Source organism: Brassica oleracea, chromosome C5 (genome assembly GCF_000695525.1).
Source record: "Brassica oleracea var. oleracea cultivar TO1000 chromosome C5, BOL, whole genome shotgun sequence".
NCBI lineage: Eukaryota > Viridiplantae > Streptophyta > Magnoliopsida > Brassicales > Brassicaceae > Brassica > Brassica oleracea.
Window position 1 is genome coordinate 16,890,727 of NC_027752.1, and position 14,278 is coordinate 16,905,004.

A 14,278-nucleotide genomic window follows, 5' to 3' on the forward strand; every position below is an offset into this window, starting at 1 on the left:
TTTTTCGTTTTTTTTTTAAATCGATTTTTTTTACAAAATACAAAAGTGAATATTCCCAAATATTTTGTTTCCATATTTTTAGGAACTGATTTCTTATCCGTAGAATACATCTAATCTGTAGAAATCGGTTTATACAGTTTTTTAGAATTATAGTAATGTGTAGATTTTGATTTCTACATGTTTTAGATTTATAGTAAATATGTAAAAGTCGGTTTCTACGTGTTTTAGATTTATATTAATGTGTAGATTTTGATTTCTAAAGATTTTAGAACGGTAGGTTAAGCGCAGAATGTGTATTCTAAATATTTTTAGAATACTCATATTTACGTAGATCACGTATTCTAAACATTGTAGATTCAATAAAAAAAGTGGATTTCGTTTTCTACTTCGTAGAATGTCATTTCTACTTTATTTAGAACATAATCTGAAATTTATGATTTCAACTTTTTTATAACTGGAAAAAATACCACTAAGTTCATATAGGTATTTTATCAAAAGTTACTATTTTTTCAATTTTTTTTTTGTTTGTAAAACTATTTATTAAATTTATGTTCAAATATATTAAAAGGTGTTATGGGAAAAAATGGCACAAAATAGAGATTAGTCTAAAGGATCATAGTTATCATTTTTTTGCTCTAAAAAATCAATTTTTTCATTTTTTTTTGGGGCTCAACATTAACTTTATCACTAACCATATCATGACTTTTACTAGTTTTCAGTTACGATATAAATTTTACTTTAAAAATCAATATTATATATTTAAATTGTTTGGAGTATTTGTAGAATTAAGTACAATCTGAACGAAGCTGGTGACTTTTGATCACTTTAGAACTTAGAGCATCAACATCGCCGTATCTTAAGAGCGTGCTTAAGATAATTATGATTAAAAAAAATGAAAATTACCTATTTACCGAAGAAATGCCGCTTAATTAGGAAGAGGAAGAGACGTCGCTTATGGGACAAGCGTCATCCATGGAAATATCCTCTTCTCTCTCATCTCTATCTCTCTCCCAACTTCGTGAAATCAGTTGGTTTCTCTTACCTCACTGACCGTCGTCACTAACGGAAGCAGCTTCGATCCTCATCTCGATCCATATCCACTCGAGGAGATTTCTCTTCCCACCGTGATGTCGAAAGCTCGTTTCTACACCGACGTGAACGTGATCCGTCCCAAAGACTATTGGGATTACGAGTCTCTTAATGTTGAGTGGGGGGTAAGATCGAAAGTCTGATTCTTTTTGTGGAATTGATACGAAAGTTTGAGCTTTTTTGGTTGCTGCTGTGTTTGATCTGTATGATGAAGATGCTTTTGTTAAAAGATTCAAGCTTTCTTCTTTGTGTTTGCTTTTTTTAGGGAGCAAGATGATTACGAGGTAGTCAGTAAAGATTCAAGCTTTCTTCTTTGTGTTTGCTCATGGTTATTGTTCACAACCGCCACAAAAGATATGTGCTCTCTTTGATTGCCTCACACGAGAAGCTTTTTGTGTTTTTGGAGTTTCTTGACCTGTTCTTGATTGGTTTCACTAGGTTTAGTAGAATGTTAATTACTTAGTTAAGCTTATGAGTTATGTTAATCTTTAGTCTCAGGAGAGTGATACGTCAGCGTTGGAAGCTAGGAACGGTAAAGACATCCAAGGGATCCCTTGGGAGAAGCTTAATTACAGCCGAGATCAATACCGTCACTAGAGATTGCAACAGTATAAGAACTTTGAGAGCCTCTTTAGATCCAGACAAGACCTTGACAAGGTTTGTAATTAAAACTTAGCTTGTATGTTTTTCTTAGTTTGATCTGGATAAGGAGTTCTAGTTTGATCTGAATGTTTGCAAGTAGAGAAAGGAAAACACTTTTATGACTTTCAGTTCAACACGAGGCTTGTCATGTCCACTATTGCTCATTTTCAGTTAGACAAGACAACTCCCGATTATGTTTGCAATGTTTGGTATAAATACTCTGTTACCTAATCTTGGGAGTCATCTAGGTTTTTTTTTTTTTTTTTTGTAACTTGAGTCATCTAGGTTTTTTGTCACTTCTTTTCTTTTTCATTTATAAATACTCTGCTACTCAGCTCTTGTGTTTAATAATTGAGTCTGCAACTGTAAACAGTTAACTTATATGCACGTTGGCATTCTCTAGTTCATTTGTGAGATTATGGAATGATTAAAGTTCATGACAGGCTGCTTACTTTAACGACTCACAGAGGACAGCTACTAAAGATGCTGGTCGTGAAAAGAGTAGTACCATAGCTTCTGTTTCTTGTTCTTGTTTGTTGTTGTTAAGCAGATGTAGTCACTTGAACCATCGTTCTGAATGCTTGCATGTGGCTGATTATCACATGTTCGAACTATATTGTTGGATCCTTCTTGCTCTGGCTCTGGAACCATTATAGATCGTCTGGACCATCTCCTTCCTTCTCATTCAGCAGGTTTTAACTGATTCTTTTCTGTGTGTATGTGCGTGTTCTATAACAAATTTGTTCTTCCTTCTCCTTTGTCCTTCTTTTGCTCTAAAACAATTTGTTCTTAATATTGTTTTTTAAGAACCTTTAAATGAGAAACTCGCATTGGACTACAAATATTCCCATCTTTTAACTAATTCTCTTAAATTCACTTTTCCAACTTAAAAATATTAAAAAATGATTAACAGCTCCTAAGTGTCTCTTAGAGATAACGATGCTCTTAGAGAGAAATGATGCTGAAAACGCCTCGCCGGACACTCCAAACTGAAAACTCTCTCCCTCCCTCTCCCTCCCTCTCTCTCTCTCTCTCTCCCTCTCTACATAAGTTATGGACCATGTTAGACCTAAAATTTCATAAAATTTAAGTTTATGGTATTGACCATGTTAGACCTAAACTTTCATAAATTAATGTTTACGATATTGATGAATAATTTGTTACGGCAAAGTTTTCTGGTCTGAATGGGTAATCCACTCGATCAATAAGTGGTTTGACTAAGGATTCATTAATGTTTTTACACCAGCAGGTCCAGATTTCAATTCCCGGAGAAAGTTATTTATTAAACAATTATGCAGGCTACGGAGGAAAAGCTTACAATGTCATCTTCAACATGGTGCAAGTAAACTCAGTTAGACGTGGATCTTCATAGTGCAGCTCTGGTGATGCAGTTAGATATATATTCTCATAAGGCAAGTAGTATTGTCGGTTGTCGAATCATCTATGTAATCTTACTCATAATTGTAATATCCTAATAAATCAAAGTTAAAAAAAATCAATAGAAGAAAACACATATTGACAACTTTATGGTGATCCAACAATGGTAAACACATGTGAGAAAATTCATACTAATACAACATAAACTTTATAAATTAATATCTAATGACTAATAAAATGCATTAAGGTAATAGATTTCTTCGGATCTAAACTCTATTAGTTCAAAATATAACAAAATTTATAAAATCAACATATAATCAATGATTTTCAATCGTTATTAAAATTTAATATTTCATAAGAAATGTTTGACTATCACTATTTAAAACTTCTTCTGTTTCTAAAAAGATGTCATTCTAACTTTTTTTTGTTTCAAAGAAAGTCATTCTACATTGTTTATGCAATTTTTTCATACACAATCTCTTTCTTACAATTTTAACTAACAAAGAGATGGTTATTTAGATCAATTTTATTAAATAATTGTACATTAAATAAGGGTATACTAGTATGTTATATAATTTTCTTAATTTCCATGAAATATATCTAAGTGACACTTTTTATAAAATGGATGGAGTAGATTTTCTATTTAATTTTATTTTATTAAGAAAGAATATTAGAAAACATTTTTTGGCTCTCATATACTATTCTCATTTTGACATATTCATAAATTATAGGACTTTAATTTTACGAATATATAAATATGGTAATCTGAACAGTTAATCATTTGGATTCTATCAAAAAAAAAAATCATTTGGATTCTATCAATTTCAGCTTAAATAATATTCATTTGTTTACTGTATATAGCTAAATTTATGCTTATTATTTATTTTTATAGTTAATAAAAAGACCAAAAAATATATCATAAATAGAACTAATTTTTAAATTCATATAATGAAAATATATGATTATATATATATATATATAATACCGGTCTAATCAGTCAACCAGTAGCTATACCAAATCGGCATTGTTCCGATTTTCAAAACATTGGTTACATGATATTACTTTTATATACAAACAATTTTGTTTTGAACTTTTTCTTTGTATACAAAAAATTTATGTTGTAATATGCCTAAGAATCTAAAAATCTAAAATATGAGTGGTATAACTTTATTTAAAAACAAATAAAAATAACAAAAACTAATAAATCAAGATATGTATTTAATTTTTATTAATATGCCTAAGAATCTAAAACATTATTTAAAAAAAAAAATTCGGACACGATACCTTTTTCGTGTGGATATACAGATATGATGATATTTATTTGATTCTTGTATCATTTAACCTTTTTCCCCCGGAATATAACTCTACTATATACAAGGAAGATCACTACTTAACCCACACAAGTAAAACGAAAATCAGCCAAACAAAAAAAACAAATTAATGGCTATTGCCTTGACAGAATCCAAAAGATCACTGGTTCCATAGCTGAGAGTTAAATTATAGCAGCACATGTCTACCAAAGCTTCATTGACAACTAAAACCTCCTATAATGAATAAACTTTACCAATTAAACTAGGAAGGAAATAAATACTCTCTCCCAAAGGCGAAACCCTAGCTCTTCCTTCGTTCTGGTGGCCGGCGGCGTTGCTCTCTTCCTTAAACGCCGGTCACCCCCCCCCCCCCCCCCCCCCCCCCCCTTTTCTTCCTCTCTTCGTTTTCGCCTCTCTTCTCCCTCCTCCTCTCCGTTTCCTTTCTCGGAACTCTGATTCTTGCGCCACCGCGCGGTGTAGATCTGGCGTGTCGGACCTGGATCTCCGGAGAAGCGAGGTGGAGGAGTGGATGTGCGGTTCCTTTAGTCAAACGGAGTGGTGGTGGCTTAGATTTGGTGTCAGATCTGGTTCTGTGGAGAGCTCTGCTTCTTCATCTGCTTCCTCTGTTTGATTTTCTCGGTAAGGGCGAGATGTTCCGCTTGGCTGAAGGCGTTAGGGTCCCTCAAACGGTGGAGTTGCGGTGTTTCTTCCGACCGTTTCGTTGGTCTCCGGCGCGTCTTTTCTTAGGCCGGTCAACCGTTCTCGTAGGGGCTTCTATGGTGCTGCTTTTGTTTCCTAGCCGGTTTGGTTTGTTTCAGGTTCTGTGTAGCAGGGGCGTATGCGAGAAGGCGAGGAGCTGGGTTTGTCAACCACAACAAGCCTTTTCGGTGGCGGCGCGTGTGGAGTCAACATGACTGTGGACTGATCTAGGGCTGTCCTGGTCTGCTCTGACTTCTGGTGGAGTAGTTGGCTCTGCCTCTTTGGTATAGGTCTGATAGCGTGTGGCGGCTCATGGTCGTTCCTTCTCCAAATAAAGCTTGACTTGGTGGGGCGTGTGGTCTTGGTCTCGAGTGTAGCTGTCTGTCCATGAAGTTTGCTGTGTGGGAGTGCTTAGCAAGCTGTTTTTGACAATCTGATCATTAAGAACTGGTCAACGGGTACGCCTAACTCTACCGGGTCCAGCTCTCGCTATAACTGCGGGTCGATTCTGCGGCAAGCGAATGTTCCTCTCCGCTATATCCTTTGTGTACTGCAATTGTGCTTGATGTCATTTCATGTGTTTCTTTAGGTTTGAGTTTGTGTTAGTTTTCTTTATGTTGATCTGCTATTAGTATTCTCTGTCAATGTCCGTAAAAAGTTTAAAACTGGTAATGAAATCTTAACATTTTTTACCAAAAAAAGCAGCACATGTCTATACACAACCTGGGCTTTAGATATTGAATTCTAGGCCTACTTATTAAGCCCATTAAGTGAGAACTTTAAACTCAAAAGTGGATAAGGATTTTTGGCAATCCGAGAACTCGCCTTCTGCTATCACAACCTTCTTCTTCCTTCAATGGCGTCTTCTGCTCTATCAACTCTCTGCAGCTCCGCTTCGTCTTCACTTCAGCCCAAATCAAATTCTCTTTCTGCTAAGTTATCCTCCAAAGCAAATGTATCAGTCCAGTTCCTGGGAAAGAGACAGTCCCCACTTCTCTCCTCAACCCCGAGATTTCTCACCGTCATCGCCATGGCTCCACCCAAACCTGGAGGCAAAGCGAAGAAAGGTACAGGCTTTCCAGTACCCATTTCCTTAAAATGTTAATTTCAGTGCTCAATCAATTGTCTCATCCTTTGGCAGTTGTGGGGCTTATAAAACTGGCTCTTGAGGCCGGGAAAGCAACTCCGGCTCCTCCGGTAGGTCCGGCCCTTGGTTCGAAGGGAGTCAACATTATGGCTTTCTGCAAGGATTATAATGCTAGAACCGCTGATAAAGCCGGTTACATCATTCCTGTCGAAATCACCGTCTTCGATGTGACTTTTTACCCTAGTTTCGTATATTTGGTCACCATTTTAACTAGTGAGAGTGTTTCATGGAGTTTATATGTATATGGTTGCAGGATAAGAGCTTCACCTTTATCCTCAAGACCCCGCCTGCTTCGGTTTTGTTGCTTAAGGCTGCAGGTGAATTATAATATGACCAATGAATGTGCATTTTTACAAATGATAATCTTAAGGCCTGCAAAGCTGAATAGTAACTTGGTAGAAGATCACAATTGGCAATAAAAAATCATGTATACCAAATGTTTTGTGAATTTTTCAACACCATGTATGTCCTTTGTCTTACTAGTTTTGTTAGATCGTTACTTGAGCATCTACTCAAAGATAGAATAAATTAGCAAGCAAATCATGTGCACCATGTGTTCTGATGTAGACTATATGATGGTATGAGTTGTGCCATCTACACTGTCTCTCTTCCTGTGAGTTTTGTGCCTGCTTGACGTTTGAGTTGTGGAAACAGGTGTTGAGAAGGGATCGAAAGATCCAAAGCAAGATAAAGTTGGGGTGATAACAATAGACCAGCTTAGCACAATCGCAGCAGAGAAGCTGCCCGATCTGAACTGCACGACCATTGAATCCGCTATGAGAATCATTGCAGGAACTGCAGCGAACATGGGGATCGACATAGACCCTCCAGTTCTTGAACCCAAAAAGAAAGCTGTTTTGTTGTAAAACCCTGCACTGTAGTTTCTGTGCTTTATTTGTTTCTAAATGTAATTTCCAACAAAGACACTTGAGAGATATCCATATAAACATTATCTTGCGTGATATCAGAGACATGACATGTGTATGTGTCTTATATTATGCTCATGTTCCTGCAATATAATTGGCAAGGCATGTAACCTTGAAGGAAAGCGACGTAGGGAGTGTGTTTTCATTAATAGGACATATGGAGTATGATAATGTTGTCCGCAAGACAAACGTCCTTTCTTCTGTAGCGTAAGGAGCGACATGCTCATTAGATTCGACCAAACGAATATATGAATATCTTACTGGTTTCCCACCACGGATCAAATGTTTTCGCCTGGAACTATCGATGTGAATACTATCATTGCGAGGGTTCTCATTTGATGGTCTTGCTCGGACGTGATTAACAAGTTAGAAGACTTCTAGAATCACGGATTGAAAATTCAATATGTTAAGTTAGATAGATTTTTAACTTAAAATCATCAATTGGTGATAAATAGATTAATTCATCTCTCCTGTACAGTAGAAACTCCGTAAATTAATAAATTTATCCAGTTCCGAATTGGTTGATTCAAAATATGAAACAAATAAATAAAATAATAAGATAATAACTTTTTAGAAAGTTCTATGTAAATATATGGTCCAATTAAAATTATAAATTAATAATCTATCTTTATATACATTTTATATAAGTACAAACTAAATATTATATTGTTGATTTTATATCCCCACTGAAATTATTTTTATTTTTTAACAATTCAATATATTTTGATAATATTTAGTGAAATCGTTTTTAAAATCACATTTAATTCTATGAAACATAAAAATATACACCAAACAATATAATAGAACAATATGAAAGTCGAATTTATAAAATTTGATTAAAGTACATACAATAAAATCAACTATTTTCTTATTCTATAAATAAAAATATTCAAAAATCTAAAAAAAAAACTTTTTTTGTAAATTAATAACTCTATAAATTAATAAAAACTATAGTCCCAACATTATTAATTTATAAAGTTTTTACTGTATATTGTGTAATGTTCTTTTCAATTCCTCCTGATGTGGGAGATTTTGTAGGTAATGCAATGACTCTTAAATTTAGAAAATAATATATCAGACAACTAGATAAGTTAAGGATTCTATCTTGTATCATCTTTGTAGACCCATTCGTTCAAACTCATGATTCTATCTTGTATTCATCGCATTACTCTCCCTTACAAAATAGAGTGGAAGCGGTAAGAGATCTGAGATCATAGTCCTCTGGCTCGTCATGTTCCCCTTGGCTGCAACAACTACTCAGTGAGGAGGATGGTCAGTAAAGCTTACGCCTTGAGAATTAGTACAAAAACCAGTCTGTTGGTTGGTCCTATCTCAATCTTTGGTGGTTTCTATCTATATGCTCTTTTGAGCTCTTTATGTCACTTACCGGTGATTTCTTTTAGTTTATTTAACTTTTTTTAAAGTTGGTTATTTGAACTTTGCCTTCTTATGGCTTGAACCTAAACAGTATTTAAAAAAAAAAAAAGATAAGTTAGGAAAGGAAATATGCTGTGACTTGTGGCACTAAAGTTATAAACAACTCTAAAGTTGCAAATTAGAAGAAATGGTGATGTTCAAATTTAAGAAAAATATAATGCACAATTTAAAAAGTTGGTAACAACATATACAGAGATATTTAAATTATTTTTTAACACCGGATGGTAGCACACATTACATCATCATATTAGGATAATATAATTTTTCAATGTTGTAAATCTCACATTTGGATAATGTATTTTTTCACATTAGGATAATAGGATATTTAGATTTTTTTTTTAACACTGGATGGTAGCACACATTACATCATCATATTAGGATAATGTAATTTTTCAATGTTGTAAATCTCACAAAAAAAGTTCAGCTCAATTGATGTTGGGTCATGTAAGGTGATAAATAACCCGCTTCCTAGGAATCAATTGGTTTTGAATTGTGTGATGTTAAGTAACTCGTATTAAAATTTTCTGATAAGATTATTTAAAAATATTCGTAAAGTGCATGGATTAAGAAACGACCATTTAGACCATCTTCAATGGAACACTAGTTTTTCTCTATATTTTACATTAAAATAGAGTAACTCTAATATAGAATTGGATTTGCTTCAATGGTTTACGGCATAATAGTTTTTAACACTATCTAGAGTTATGTGTGACATCATATAATTCCTCTATATTTTTTTCCACAAGTCACAGCATATTTCTTTTCCTAACTTATCTTATTTGATATCTCCATTGGAAATGCCCTTAGAGTTAAGTGTGACCTAATATAATTCAGATTAAAAAGTATATAAAATATCGTATTTAACAGATTTCTAATAAATAGATAGATATCGTCAAAATATTAAATTATTCTTAATAATTTCGTTACGTCTTTTACTTGACCATGTAAAAATGGGTCCTATGTATTTATTCAAAGCTTATTAAAAACAAGACAATATTAGTTACCATTTGTACATATTCAAGTCTTATTTTCATATAGAGAATATATTTTTTTAAACGCGGAATTGTGCTATTAAGCTTTATAGACAAATAGTTCTAAACAATGAAAACTAACAAAATTATTATAGAAAATGGATACACCAGTAGGAATCCAAATTAAACTAACACACATCTATTTTGCATATGGATAACTAAATATTTTTCATATAAAAGTTCTATATTTACTTCTGAAATAGGTGAATCTCAAGAGAGATAATCTTCTTATTAATCCAAAAATACTATGCTTTAAACTGAATTGAGAACGATTGTCACTCTCTTTTAATACTTCAGTAGGAGCCACCGAAACATGACAACTTTTTATATTGCTATATTGATAATAATAGAGCCAAAGAGAGTATCGTTCCATATAATTTCATGTTGCTTTTTGAAATAACCATAATTTGTAGCAAGAACTTCATCACCATCACATGAAGAACCATCGACGATTGAAGCCGGTAAGACCTGTCTCCACCAGCAATTGATCTGTCTAGGCCTGGGCGTTCGGATCTTCGGATCGGGTTCGGACCGGTTCTTTTTGGGTCCGGGTCTTTTCGGATACTAAATATTTAGACCCAATAGGTACTTAGAAATTTTTGGTTCGGGTTCGGGTCGGTTCTTCTCGGGTCCGGGTCGGTTCGGGTCTATAATTAAAATATCCATAAAATACCCGTAATTTTTCGGGTCCATATCGGGTCCTGATCGGGTTCAGATATTTAAGATTTGAAAAGGACATGATATACCCAATTCCATCAACTTTAGTTGAATATTTGTCATATATATCTAAAATTTTACAAAACAGCTTAAATAAAACTATTAATAATTAAAATAAAACATTTTAAAACTCTAAATTTTACATTTTAAAGCTTTATATTACTTAAAAAATGTTAAAAAAATAATAACAAATGTTGTTCACAAAAGATATTTCAACTAAATCATAAAGTAATATATATAAAATAGAACACAAAAACATCATAGTTTTAGGTCGGGTACAAATCGGTTCTTATCGGGTCGGGTCTATTCGGGTCGGTTCTTTTCGGGTCCGGGTCTATTCGGGTCGGTTCCTTTTCTGTTCTGGTTCTTTCGGGTAAAAAAAATTTAGACCCAAAAGGTACTTGTACATTTTCGGTCCGGTTCCGGATCGGGTATTTTTTGGTCGGTTCCGGTTCGGGTCCAGGTTAAAATACCCTTGACTAAATCTGTCAATTACCTTTTCTAGACGGTTGAATTAAGGTGGATTTTTCGTCTTTCCAAATCCATGGGAAGAACATAAAAAAAATAATAAAAAAAATATACCAAGGAGGCATATCCACTTTTTAGGACAAAAATAATGATGAAGATTATCCCTTCGAACTTTATCGACCGCGTGGCGAAGAAGCAACTATTACGGCGAATTAAAGTCATAGGCAGCAGAGATCGACACTTGTCAAAGAATCATGGGCTCATCTCGATCAAGACAAGCGCTCCAAGCAAGAATTAAGGCAGAGGTAATCACACTTTTTTATGTTGGCCTTCCACTCAAAATGGTGGGGGACAATTGCTGGGGCCAATAACTTGTACGGCCCGAATATGCCCATCACCGAGATGGAACGACGAGTGCGACTTGGTCAAGACCGGGAGAGCCGAGATTGGCGGAAGTAGTTGAGATGATCTTGGAGGAGAGCGACTATAAAGGAAGAAATGAAGGAAGAGGGAAGGGACATTCGAAACCCTAGACACTACACATTACACGCTCGACCTCTGACTCTCAATACTATTGTCTTAGTTCTTCTTAGTCATTATCATTTCATTCTTCATAACCTTTGTATTTCAATCAATAAAGAACAGTTCTGTCTACCTTCATCTAATTAAATCGTTGTGTTCTAAAGATATAGTTGCCAACATTATTTTCTTCCGTCATCTTTTACAAACAACCACTACCAATACCTAGTGTGGATATTAGGATCCAGGTTAACTATTAATTGTAACATGTCTTGAGTAGTCCATAAAGGGGATACTGAATTTGAGAATTGTATGTGTATTCTAGCTCTGGGCATAAACCCAAAACCAAAACCCGAACCCGACCCAAAATAAAGGTATCAGATCAAGCAAATAAGCCGGATTTCATATTGTGATATTTTAGATACGGGTTCATTTCGGTTTTACCTGATAACTGAAACATAACCTGAACTAAAACAAAACACATATACAAGTTATACAAATTTTTATTATTTTGGATTATAATGATCATTATTAAGTATTTTATTGTTATAAACTTTCGAATGTTACTATTTGGTCGAATATTATATGTGTTGAATACTTTTTTATTCAGTTTAAGTATTAAATTTCTTATGTTTAGAATTTTAGTTATGTATTTTACTTCAGCATAACTCAAATCAAACCAAAATTATCCGAACGCGAACGATATGGCTACTTTATGGGTTTTAGGATGTGATACAAATTAGAATCAAAATAGATGTTCTATATTCAAATGCGACCCTTATTTGTAAATTTACTAGAATGGAGTTTATGATGTATTACAAATTATAATCGAAATCCGAATACTCAATTTGAACCCGAACGGCTACCCAAACGTTCATACCTAGTGTATTTATTGGATTTAGTTGCATTTATTATCATTGATTCACATCCGTTTTAGTTATTTGAACAATATTTTCTATCTTCAGTTTTTATTTTATAAAAAAAGTTTAAATTCTCTTTTTCTATATTTTCCACACTGTCCAAAAAGTTACTTTTGAGTTTTGAACAACTTTATAAGTGAATAATAATAAAATTTGATTTTCAGTTTCTGTTTTATAAAGTTAACGGATATCAAAAAACTTAAAACAGCTTGTCATAATAGATCAACTTCAATGAATAAAGTTCTAAAGTGGGTTATGTAATCTAAATAATACTAATACAATATAACCTCTTTAAATTAATACACTATAAGTTAATATACACTAAAAATCTTCATAAAATAATATAATTTTATAGTCACAAATAGAGTTTTTGGTTCAATTAGTATATCGATAAATTAATATCTTTATAAATTAATAAAAAAATTTATAGTTTTGGTGTTGTCCCAACATTATTAATTTATAGGGTTTTTACCGTAGTTCATAAACTTTTATTATTTAGTTAAGAGAAAAAGACAAAAATAGCACTAAATCAAGTTTATGTTCCCAAACTAGCACTCAAGGTCAAAAGTCATAAAAATAGCACTTAATGTTTTATCAAAAGTCACAAACTTAGGGTTTAGAGTTAAAGGGTGGGGTTTAGGATTTAGGGTTTAGGGTTTAGGGTTTAGATTTTAGGGTTTAGGGTTTATGGTTTAGGGTTTAGGGTTTAAAGTTTAGGGTTTAGGGTTTAGAGTTGAGAAATGAGGTTTTGGGGATAAGATTTCAAATTTTGAAAATTAAAAAAAATTAAAATTTTCAGAGGATAAACTTAGAAAAGTGCTATTTTGGTCATTTTAGTTTTTGAGTGCTATTTTTGTCATATAAACTTAGAAATGTGCTATTTTGGAGATTTGCCCATTAGTTAACTTTTAAATATTTTAAGAATATTGAAATAGTCATAAATTGACAAATGTAATGGGAATTTCTCATGAGAATCTCTATGAGCATTAATTAATAACGATGACTTCTCAACAAGTATCTGACAAATAAAAAGTAAGAAAAAAAAAATTAAGTTTCGTATAATAAAATCAGTTACAATGGTTGCAATTGAGAGATTGAAAAGAAGAAAAAAGTAACATAAAGTATTTAGTGTGAATTTATTCAACTAGTTAAAACAAAAAAAAAGTTAGACATTACAAAGTATTATTTGATTATTTAACTAGGGGAGGAGCCATCTTTTTGAATAGATGTACCTACACGAATAAATGAGAGGAGATCAGAATCATAAAAATGGCGGATCACAGAGAGGATCTTGTACTGTGAATTAAGCTCTTCTTTGAGCTTCGTCGTCGAGAAGTATTTGGAATTGTGGCCGCTCATGACGAGTAAGTTACAGAAACAAAATGGAGAGGACTGATTTGTTAATTTTATAAAGTTAAAAGAGTTCAGTTTAAAATTTAAAGTTTATCTATATAAATGCACTTGATTTTCTCATTTATATCTTGTGTAGAGATATTGAGTTGTACAATAGTAAGATATAGCAGTCACTCTTGTCTCTTGGTATGCTTTTCCTTTACACTCAGGACATTGAAATCGGGCAACGAATGATTACAATATCGACAGTTGGTGTTCCAAACACAATCAAGAAGCTTGCCTCTCATAAGCTTCAGTCAACCTTAGCTGTCAGGTTGCTTCTTCACTTCCTCGTTTTATTTATGTCCTGATATATCTTCTCTCTTTGATTGCCACATCATTATTTACTCATTCCTGAGCTTTTCTTCTGTCAAATCAAAGCTTACATGCTCCAAACCAGAGTCTCCGGGAGAAAATTGTACCTAGTGCCAAGGCTTATCCTCTGGAAGCAATTATGAGTGATTGTCGTGATTACTTTCAAGAAACAAATAGACGAGTTTCCTTTGAATATGCTCTTCTAGGTGTGTTGAGACTTGAGATATAAGCTAACTTTAATTTTTTTTTCTCCCTCGTTTATAACATTTAATTTTCAACACAAGCTGGT

General features: G+C 33.4%; 2 protein-coding genes and 1 long non-coding RNA gene across 9 annotated transcripts; all 3 read left to right on the forward strand.

Moving 5' to 3' along the window:
- The first annotated feature begins 898 nt into the window (after positions 1 to 898).
- Positions 899 to 3,241, forward strand: LOC106344043. 6 transcript variants are annotated; one of them, XM_013783421.1, is made up of 6 exons: positions 899 to 1,214; positions 1,355 to 1,373; positions 1,582 to 1,746; positions 2,175 to 2,232; positions 2,336 to 2,423; positions 2,978 to 3,241. In XM_013783421.1, the coding sequence occupies exons 2-6, from the start codon at positions 1,363 to 1,365 to the stop codon at positions 3,085 to 3,087; spliced, it is 432 nt and encodes a 143-aa protein (XP_013638875.1). In that variant the 5' UTR covers positions 899 to 1,214; positions 1,355 to 1,362; the 3' UTR covers positions 3,088 to 3,241. The 6 variants fall into 6 exon arrangements, 5 of the variants coding, with proteins under 5 accessions (XP_013638875.1, XP_013638877.1, XP_013638876.1 ...); XM_013783423.1 differs by having other exon boundaries at positions 1,588 to 1,746; XM_013783422.1 differs by lacking the exon at positions 1,355 to 1,373 and having other exon boundaries at positions 1,588 to 1,746.
- A 2,666-nt stretch (positions 3,242 to 5,907) lies between these two features.
- On the forward strand, positions 5,908 to 7,262 carry LOC106343563 (50S ribosomal protein L11, chloroplastic). Its single transcript, XM_013782811.1, has 4 exons — positions 5,908 to 6,184; positions 6,259 to 6,431; positions 6,518 to 6,581; positions 6,919 to 7,262. Exons 1-4 carry the CDS (start codon positions 5,974 to 5,976, stop codon positions 7,128 to 7,130), a joined length of 660 nt encoding a protein of 219 aa, XP_013638265.1. The 5' UTR covers positions 5,908 to 5,973; the 3' UTR covers positions 7,131 to 7,262.
- A 6,365-nt stretch (positions 7,263 to 13,627) lies between these two features.
- LOC106293883 lies at positions 13,628 to 14,152 on the forward strand. Of its 2 annotated transcripts, XR_001260676.1 has the most exons (3): positions 13,628 to 13,646; positions 13,845 to 13,948; positions 14,056 to 14,152. It is a non-coding gene; the product is annotated as an uncharacterized LOC106293883 (long non-coding RNA). The 2 variants fall into 2 exon arrangements; XR_001260675.1 differs by lacking the exon at positions 13,628 to 13,646 and having other exon boundaries at positions 13,765 to 13,948.
- The last annotated feature ends 126 nt before the right edge of the window (positions 14,153 to 14,278 follow it).

What these genes read in the sequence shown, in the direction of transcription:
- LOC106344043 (XM_013783420.1), top strand. An exon ending in AGATGCTGGTCGTGAAAAGA is followed by an intron (nt 2,233 to 2,335) that starts GTAGTACCATAG and finishes TGATTATCACAT; the next exon opens with GTTCGAACTATATTGTTGGA. An exon ending in CCTTCCTTCTCATTCAGCAG is followed by an intron (nt 2,424 to 2,977) that starts GTTTTAACTGAT and finishes TTTTTACACCAG; the next exon opens with CAGGTCCAGATTTCAATTCC.
- LOC106343563 (XM_013782811.1), top strand. Translation starts at nt 5,974, where the DNA reads ATGGCGTCTTCTGCTCTATCAACTCTCTGCAGCTCCGCTTCGTCTTCA. An exon ending in TGGAGGCAAAGCGAAGAAAG is followed by an intron (nt 6,185 to 6,258) that starts GTACAGGCTTTC and finishes ATCCTTTGGCAG; the next exon opens with TTGTGGGGCTTATAAAACTG. An exon ending in TTTGTTGCTTAAGGCTGCAG is followed by an intron (nt 6,582 to 6,918) that starts GTGAATTATAAT and finishes TTGTGGAAACAG; the next exon opens with GTGTTGAGAAGGGATCGAAA.